Consider the following 10000-nt stretch of genomic DNA (forward strand, 5'->3'; position numbering starts at 1 on the left):
TGGACAGTACAGTACCATGGGGATCCATCTGGTAATGGAAGGTTATTGATCCGACACTGAAGCCACAGTGACAGGTCAGCTGTCTATTGAGGAATACTACTTGGCCTTTACAGAGAAGGGAGAAATGATTTCGGTGGTGCTCTTGGACTGCCTACTTGATTTCACACAAGAATATCCCTGGCATTCAGTCCGGAGTGCCTTGCCATAATACGTCCATACTTTCAGCTGCTATCTAAATGGCCAGACTTTAGCGCAGTATAAATTAATAAAAGTGATGTATGGGTAAAATAACCATTCCCATCTTATCTCAGCTTAAGTGTGCAAAAGTGGAGGGAAGATTTGATTTTAATTTTTAATATCTCCTTTTATTCCAGCCGGGGGATTGCCTTGTCACTGGCAAGAACGCAACGTTTAGATCACCATGGTAATGACTGCTGCACTGACAGACAGACAGACGGACAGACGGACGGAAGGACGGATGGACGGACGGACGGACGGACGGACGGACGGACGGACGGACAGACAGGCAGGCAGACAGACAAGACAGGCAGACAGACAAGACAGGCAGACAGACACGTACATGCTGGAAAAAAACCCCACAGGACAGACAGACAGACAGACAGATAGACAACTGCAACCGCTTGCGGACACTGAAGCGGTATGAGACGTTTAATAATCAATGGTGCATACTTGTACACAGTCAGTCATTAGAACCAACTCAGTGCACAATAACCTGAGTGCAGTGCCAGATATGATAACTAGGTCACAGGAAGTGCCATAAAGCATTTAGTACGTGGCCATAAACCCTTTACACAGGCTGTGACATCATCTTATCAGGGGAGTTACATAAGCCATTCCTGAAACCAAGGACAAGACCAACACAATGAATCATACAGTAGCAGAGGAAGAAGAAAAGAAGGGCTTCTTGGGTGAAACTGAAAACACATAGGCGAGGGGGGTTTGGATTGAATCATAGTAACCAAGTTGTGAGCAAAACTCACTCACCTCCATCCCCAGCAGTTTCAGGGCTTTGGGCTGGAAAAAGCGACACAAACATGGTGATACAGTAACAACCAGGAGGAATGTCTTTCACTTTTACACCAATATGCCCACAGACAGAACACTCACAAGCACACGCATAGAAACACACCAGGGGAGGCTGGTGGAGGTAGAAATCGGAGGCTGAGCTCGTTGTAATGCATGGAATGGAATGAGGAATGGTACACACGTGTTTGATACCATTCCTCATTCCCTTCCATGCATTACAATGAGCCCTCCTCTGATTTCTACCTCCACCAGCCTCCCCAGAAACTCGCTCACTAGGTCACCACAAAAAGTGAAATGTAAATGTTTTTAACACAGATACATAGCGCAATGTTGCTTTCAATCTGCCACTTTAGATCAAAAGTAACCTGTTCTTTAGAACAGTAACATGATATTTAGATCGGCAGTGTTCTAGAGACAGATGGTCTAGGTCAACATTTACCTGTTCTTTAGAACAGTAAAGTGTTCTTTAGATCACCAGTGTTTTAGAGATGATCTAGATCAACATTTACCTGTTCTTTAAAACAGAAACGTGTTCCTTAGATCAACAGTGTTTTAGAGATGACCTAGATCGACATTTACCTGTTCTTCAGAACAGAAACATGTTCTTTAGATCAACAGTGTTCTAGAGATAGATAATCTAGTTCAACATTTACCTGTTAGATTAGCATTTACCTGTTCTTTAGATCAGAATTTATCTGTTCTTTAGATCAACATTTACCTGTTTTTAGATCAACATTTACCTGTTCATTAGACCAACATTTACCTGTTCTTTAGATCAGCATTTACCTGTTCTTTAGATCAGCATTTACCTGTTCTTTAGATCAGCATTTACCTGTTTTTAGATCAGCATTTACCTGTTCTTTAGATCAGCATTTACCTGTTCTTTAGATCAGCATTTACCTGTTCTTTAGATCAGCATTTACCTGTTTTTAGATCAACATTTACCTGTTCGTTAGACCAACATTTACCTGTTCGTTAGACCAACATTTACTTGTTCTTTAGACCAACATTTACCTGTTCACTTATTTAGACAGATCACACAGTGTATAATGTGTGTTAGTGTTGTGTGAGGGAGTGGCTGGCTAAGTGGAGGTCTAGGCACCAGTCAGAGACACTCTGCTGGAGCGTATTAAAGCAGGCCAGTGTATGAATTATGCATCCATAAGCCATCATGTGAGATAGTAAAAATAACTCAGGCCTCCTGTGGGGATGTTGATATCTGCATCTATTTCAGGGCTTTGTTCTTACTCACAGCGCAAGTGTGTGTGTGTGTGTGTGTGTGTGTGTGTGTGTGTGTGTGACATTTCATCTAAGAGGGTGCTGTCAGAGTGCCCAGAACATGCTAAATCAGATCACAGATAAGTTGGATCTCTGAGCCTCTGTCTGTCTAGCTCTCTTTTCCACTTACACTCTGTCTCTCTCCTATCGCTTTTTAACCTCTCTCTGTGTCACTGTCACTGTCACTGTCACTGTCACACACACACGCACACACGCACACACACACGCACGCACGCACGCACGCACGCACACACACACACGCATGCACGCACACATGCACGCACTCACATACACACACGCATGCACACACGCATGTACACACACACACACACACAATTTGCTAAAAAAAAATCTTATTTCCACTGCTCTGTCGAGAGAGGAATCGAAGACCAGTTCCCTTGAAATGTGTGAAATGGCAGGTAATACATTATATTACATTAACATGACTCCAACAGCAAGACTTAGCCAGTCATCGTAGCTGGCTTGGGTGGCAGCTTGCTAGCCTGTATTAGATGTGCAGATTGTGTTTCTGTTCCTACACAGCATCTGGCAGACTCAGCAACACTCTTTTGTTTTCTTGTACTGCTCAATATGATCAGATGAGAAATCATCACATCACCACCAGCTCAAAACAGTACTACACAACACACTTGCCCCCATCCCATAAACCTTAACCCCCCCCCCATTATCCCCACCGTCTCATCCCACCCCAACCACCACTATCCCATAAACCCCCACCTACCCATCCCATCCCATACCTCCACCACCCAATCCAATTAACCCCCTCCCCCCAATCCCATTAACCCACACCTCCCCATCCAATATACCCCCACCCCATAATGCCCCCCACCCCCCACACTGCATCCCATGATACCCTCACAAGTGCACATTCAGTACAGCCACATACACATATACACAAGGCACATGCTAATAGCACCATTAGTAGCGTGTGGAACAGTACATGCAGCAAGCCACTCACTCTTTTAGGTCCAAAGAGGTTATGGTACAGAGTTCTGAACCTCTTCCTGGTGTAGTTGCACCGGTAGGCTCCGCCCATCAGGTACTCAATGACCAATCCGATGTCTATGAGACTGATGCGGTAGTCTGGGGGCAGGTTACCCTGGAGACCGAGACATTTGTTAGAGAACACTGTGCTCTTTCTTTGATTATCCAGCATAAGAAGGTTTTAAGGAAGGAAACATCAAATCACACAACATCATCATCACACTCACTTCACAACTCCACACTAAGTTTGAGCTAAAGAGAATACTTGATTAGTTGATTCACCTTGAAGTAGATCCAACTGAACCCTGGATATTCTTGCTTGGAAAGAACACACAAGGTCAGTGAGTACACAGCGCACGAAGCAGGGAGAGATGGGATACACCGACCCTCTGATAAGATCACGGGGTGACAACCTAACTCTGATCTCAACCCTTAAACCGTATCATCTTAACCCTTAAACCCTAACTCTCAGCTCAACCCTTAAACTGTATCATCTTAACCCTTAAACCCTAACTCTCAGCTCAACCCTTAAACTGTAACTCTCAGCTCAACCCTTAAACTGTAACTCTCAGAGGAAGAAGAAGGGAGAGGAATGAAGAAAAGTATACAAGTAGGAGAACGGGTTAAGGAGAAGATGGAAGGACAAATCTTGAGGAAAATCTGAAAATTATGACAATACTCAATTTGCCTGATTGCGCCCTCCTAATTAGCATTTGTAATGTACCACCAGATCTTATCAGAGGTTCAGCAGCGTGAGAGAGAGAGAGAGAGAGAGAGAGAGAGAGAGAAACTGAACAGGGAGAAGAAGCATAACAGCAATGACTAACCCACCAGAGAAAGAGAGAGAGAGAGAGAGAGAGAGAGAGTGAAGCAAGCAGAGGAGGAGAGGAGAAGAGGAGGAAAGAAGGAAAAAAGGAGAGAAAGAGAGAATAGGAAGATAGGAGGATAACAGGACAAATGGGAGGAGGGGATCTCTCTCACACAGGCACATGGGCATAGGAACAAGAAACAGCTCAAACCTTCATCATCATCATCACCCTCTATCCTCCCCATCATCATCCTATACTCTCCCCTGAGACATGACAGCTGTGATCATGCTGCTGTACCCCCCGCTGTTCTCCTGAGCTGGCCCAATTATCGCCCACATCTCTGGTTGCTTTGATAACATCTACCTACCCCCCCCCCCACCCCCACCCCCCCCCTACCCCCAATGTCACTTTTACTGGAAAGCTCCCTATTTCATCTCTCTCTTTTCACACACAAATCCAAATGGAATATAGCACTAGTCTTTCCTCTTGATTTAACTCAAACCTGAACCTCGCTGATATGTGTGTGTGTGTGTGTGTGTGTGTGTGTGTGTGTATGTGTGTGTGTGTATGTGTGTGTGTGTATGTGTGTGTGTGTGTGTGTGTGTGTGTGTGTGTGTGTGTGCACTTAGCCCCAGTTGGCTTCACAGTAGGAGATTCTTCACTGAGTCAGACCTTCCCCCCAGCCGCCTCCTTCAAAGAAGCTTACCCTCCCATACGGGGGCTCAGCAAAAACTAAACTAAGGTTGTCTCCATGTGTGTCCAAATGGGTTTTCTGCTCTACTCCAATACAGCTGACTAGCAACAGTCGCAGCCCAATAGAGAACAATAACCACAGTCCACAGGGGAGTCTACGGGCGGTTTCCTCCACAGAGAGAAGAGGGGAATCAGACAGAAGGCAAGCAGGACAGTTAATCTATGTTTGGCCCAGCGCGCACACACACACGCACGCATACGCACATACATGCACGCATACGCACGCACGCGCACGCATACGCACGCACGCGCACGCACGCACACACACGCACGCACACACACACGCACACACACACACGCACGCGCGCACACACACACACACATACACGCGCATGCACACACACACGCACGCACGCGCACACACATGCACGCACGCGCACACATATGCACGCACACGCACACACAAACGCACACATACATGCACACACACGCACACACACACACACACACACACGCACGCACGCACACACACATACACACGCGCACACACATACGCACACACGCGCACACACACACACACACACACACACACACACACACACACACACACACACACACACACACACACACACACACAAACACACACACTCACTATTCAAACAGCAGCAGGACCCAAGGGGGAGAGAATCAGGCACAGATATCTGGAAAAGCCATGAGCGGCATGCACTATGTTAGGTATGTGTATAAGAGCAAGTGTGTGTGTGTGTGTGTGTGTGTGTGTGTGTGTGTGTGTGACTGCGCTTGCATGCATAAGTGGTTGTGTCTCATTAGTACAACCAGCAGTGTGAGGCCTCCTCACCCTGCCCTGAAGGGTTATCAACGAGTTCTCCTCTAACCTCTTCAGTCCTCCACCGGAACCACACCACCCTGTTACCGTAATCAGCTAGGCCTTCGTTAACGACACGGCTGAATACTGATGCTGCTGGTGACCTCTCTACGGGCTCCCGCTCCAGCCCAATCAGCAGCATAATATAGGTCATATTCATCGGTAAAGGATGCAGGTTCAAATATATAATGTTTCCTCGGTTCTTTTATTAGAGTGGCTAATTGTATTAGCCTTGTATTAGGCTGGAGTCTTAAGTCCTCAGAGGAGTTACTAATGAAAGCTTTTCTAGATTAAAGCTTGTAATAGCAGCAGCAAGACATCTATATGGCATGGCCAAGACAGACACAGAGACTAGGAGTATGCACTGTGTCTCATACACGTTACAATCTACTGCAGTCTCAGAATGACTTTCCAGGATGGAGAACGGCTTTACACACACTCACTACTCACGAGAGCCACCCAATCAGCCACCCAATCTGGTGCAAGTAACACAGAGATAGACAGAGATATTATGGTTATTGATTTGGCAATGGTTTTAAGGCCTGCACTGTCGCCAAGACAGCTGCAGACGGGCCTCTCGACTGCCAAACTGCTTACGTTTGAGAAGGAGATTGTGGTTTTCTTGAGGGGGGTCGAATTACAGGCTTTAATATGTTTGGCCAATTCTGTTTTTTATTTTATTTATTTTGGAACTTTTTTAACCACATGGCATCATAATAGAGCAGTGAACTGAGTGTGTGAGTGTGTACCGTCAGTCAAGAGAGGGATGGAGGGATGGATGGAGGGATAGCAAAAAGATGGATACACTCTACTCAGCCACTGCGGTAACTCCAGCTGAAAGAGAAAAGCTGACTTTCTCTAGACGCCATCAGCAGCACCAGCTAACTACTGTACACACACACACACACACACACACACACACACACACACACACACACACACACACACACACACACACTGCAAACAAAAGCAACACACATCTACAAAGTGCAAATATGCTACCTACCTTTGCACACGCTCACAAGCAAACTTGTGACACACACACGCGCCCACCTACGCAGTCACACAGACTTACTGTACACGCAGAGCTAGTCATACCTTTTTGACGTCTCTGACCAGGTGCGATAGCGTGTTGGAAGGTCCGTGTCTCTGACAAAACAAAAACACAATAACATATTAGTCCATAGCTATGTATATAACAGTGTACAATGTTGTATGCAGAGTATACAGTAGTCCTCACAGATGTAATAACAATGTTATAACTGTATTATCACATGATAGTGTCAGTGAGAGATTACTACTGTAGGTCAGACATGCTATAGCAGTGGTACCGTGTTATAGAGCGATACTGAGGTTATACATAATATTATATTATTATTATTATTATTATATTCACAGGGATATTTGTGGTGAAGGCCAGACATGTTGCAGAAGTGGTACTGTGATTCTGAGGTTATACATAAGCGACAACACCAGCTGTAGTGTTATAATATTCCAGCACAGTCTCCTCATTAAATCGTGTGCCTATACACGTCAGTACACATTCCCTAATTGAGTGTACTGGTTGACCCATATAAAAGATTTTCCGATGCTAGTCAACAACGTAAGATTCACTTTGAGTGGTGAAGGTTAGGGGACGTTTTTAGGGGAAGGCATTAGCACAAATTAGCATTAGCAGCAATAATTAGCAAATATTGTTGTCTATAGCATGATTCAAACCAGCGAGATGTGAGTTGAAAGGCGTTTGAAAGGCGCTTTCAGAATTCACCTTCAAGTACAGTACAGCTATATGCGCCAACCAGGACATGTAATTGGGAATGCAACCTATTGTGTATAATCACACCATTTCAGTAGGAGACCTGTAATATTCACAAGGATATTTGAGATGAAGGCCAGATATATGCTCTAGCATTAGTACAATATTGTAGAGTGATCTGAGGTTCAATTTAAGCAATAAGGCATGAGAGGCTGTGCGTTATTGTGTATAAAGTCACAGCCGAGGGTTGAGACTTTATTCACGATAAAGCACGGCCTTGAGTGCTTTATAGTGACAAGAAAGCAAAGGCTTAAGTATTTATCTATTGCAGTTTCTGCCCTACGCTCAGAAATATAGTTCTGAAAAACGACCACTGTTGTCAAGGTAATGTGATAAACTAATCTTTGCAATTCGAGTGCTTGCCCAGGGATATTACTGCAATGTATGGTAAACAGGTAAAACGAGTCATAGCTGTTACTTTATCAGGGAATAAAATACGGCTTTGAATGCCTCTCGGCCAATAGCAATGCTTGTTCCGATCAACCCGTTGTGCAAGTAATATTATATTATTATACTATTCACAGGGATATCTGGGGTGAAGGCCAGATACGCTGCTGCAGCAGTACAATGTTGTAGAGCGATACTGAGATTATCCATAATAACATATTATCATACGATTCACAGGGACATTTGAGGTAAAGGCCAGCAATGCTGCAGCATCAGTACAGTGGGTTGAGCGGTAGTGTTCTACATAAGTGACAACACTAACTGTGGTATTGGGAAGGTGAAGGCCAGGCATGCTGCGTCAGTAGTACCGTGTTGTAGAGCTCCTCCAGTCTGGAGAGCGTGAGGAAGCGATGCATGCTGACTCCATTTTCGATCAGCAGCTTGACGAAGTCCACTCTGTCCAGAACCAGGGCATCCAGCATGGACTGTTCTAGAGAACCCACCTAGAGTACACAAAGGACAGACACAGGTCTTGTGGTGAGCTATTGAACAGACAAAGTATTAAATCTATCTTTACAACATCTCTCAGGGTGAGAGGTTTAGTACGGGTCTTAAAGGCCACCGCTGTCTGGATACACAGATGAACCCAACCATAACTCAGTATTAGATAGTATTGGATAGTGTTGCTGTAGTGACAGTGAGAGGTTTAGGCATGGTTTAATTGGTTCTTACAGGCCACTGCTGTCCATAGATGAAGATCTGACTGCGGGCGATGTCCACTCTGTTCCAGGCCAGGGCCAAACTGAGCTGGTCAGGAGCTGATGCGTTGGCCCCTAGGGAGGAAGAGATAGAGATCAACTCTACTACCTCCATCTCAATTGCTGTTTCCTAGGGCCCTGTCCAGAACCAAACCCTGGCCCCTAGCCCCTGGCCCCTAGCCCCTGGCCCCTAGCCCCTGGCACCTAGCCCCTGGCCCCTAGGCTGTAGACTCTGTTGCTGGCCAGGGCCAGACTGAGCTGGCTAGGATCGGACACATTGGACATACTCCATTCCCTAGGGAGGAAGAGAGCAGCCCAGGGGTGAAATACTGTCCATGTTTTGAGGTGTGCTTGATTTCGCTTAGAGTTTGCACTCTCAGGGCTTTGGTTCCATTGTACCAGACCATTCCATTGTACCAGGTCTGCAAGAGGGATGGATCAACTCATTCACCTGTACTACTAGAGGAAGGTGACAGGGTGACTGGAGTGTACAGCAGGGGAGGCTGCTGGAGGTAGAAATCAGAGGAGGGGCCTCATTGTAATACATGGGATGCAATGAGGAAGGGTGTCAAACACCTGTGTTTGATACCATTCCTCATTGATACAATTCCTCAATCCATTCCATGCATTACAATGCGCCTGTCCTCCGATTTCTACCTCCACCAGCCTCCACTGCTCTCTCACTAAAACCCCAGGGAGTGTTTCCCCTCTCTGACAACTACTGCTTGTTTTTTGGCAGCTGTTAGGGCCCGGGATGCATGTTTTGATGCTATCTGCTATCCTTCACTTGGGTGATAAACACATACTACTAAAACTAAGTAGCGTCAGGGAAGCTATGCTAGCTCCATTATGATGACTGAGGGTTGTATCCATCTGAAAGGCTGAGAAACGTGGGTATTACAAGGGCTTAATCATGTGAGCTTCTGCAGAGCTTGTGTAATGAGATGCACAGAAGTGTAATAGGGATTTCATACAGAGATGTGTGTATTGAAGGGGAGGGTGGCTTTAATAGAGAAGGGTGTATTAAACAGGGAGGCGAACGTTTATCACTAGTTTTAAATAACCCTTTAGCTCTCTGACGCATCACACTCACTAGAGTTTATAGACCTAATCCCCTGGCACTAGACTCCCTGAGACACAGACCATGAATTACTCTTTTTCTTTTTTCTTTTTCTTCTTTTTTTTCCTTCTCACTCACACACACACACACACACGCACACATACGCACACACACACACACACACACGCACACACACACACACACACACACACACACACACACACACACACACACACACACACACACACACACACACACACA

The 10000-nt window shown here is 45.6% G+C and overlaps 1 protein-coding gene across 4 annotated transcripts in view; it reads right to left on the minus strand.

Moving 5' to 3' along the window:
* The window catches only part of trpm3 (transient receptor potential cation channel, subfamily M, member 3), a gene marked incomplete at both ends in the record, with an annotated part of 120820 nt that overhangs the window by 17954 nt on the left and 92866 nt on the right, over positions 1–10000 (minus strand). For 2 of the 4 annotated variants that reach the window (XM_083673380.1, XM_083673383.1), the window contains 6 exons: positions 1006–1035; positions 3305–3445; positions 3613–3648; positions 6817–6867; positions 8290–8424; positions 8654–8754. In XM_083673380.1, the coding sequence (XP_083529506.1) occupies positions 1006–1035; positions 3305–3445; positions 3613–3648; positions 6817–6867; positions 8290–8424; positions 8654–8754 (494 nt within the window). The remainder of the gene's footprint in view (positions 1–1005; positions 1036–3304; positions 3446–3612; positions 3649–6816; positions 6868–8289; positions 8425–8653; positions 8755–10000) is intronic. The other 2 variants (XM_083673381.1, XM_083673382.1) reach the window with 1 other exon arrangement.

This window comes from Argentina silus, assembly GCF_951799395.1.
Source record: "Argentina silus genome assembly, chromosome: 7".
NCBI classification, from domain to species: domain Eukaryota; kingdom Metazoa; phylum Chordata; class Actinopteri; order Argentiniformes; family Argentinidae; genus Argentina; species Argentina silus.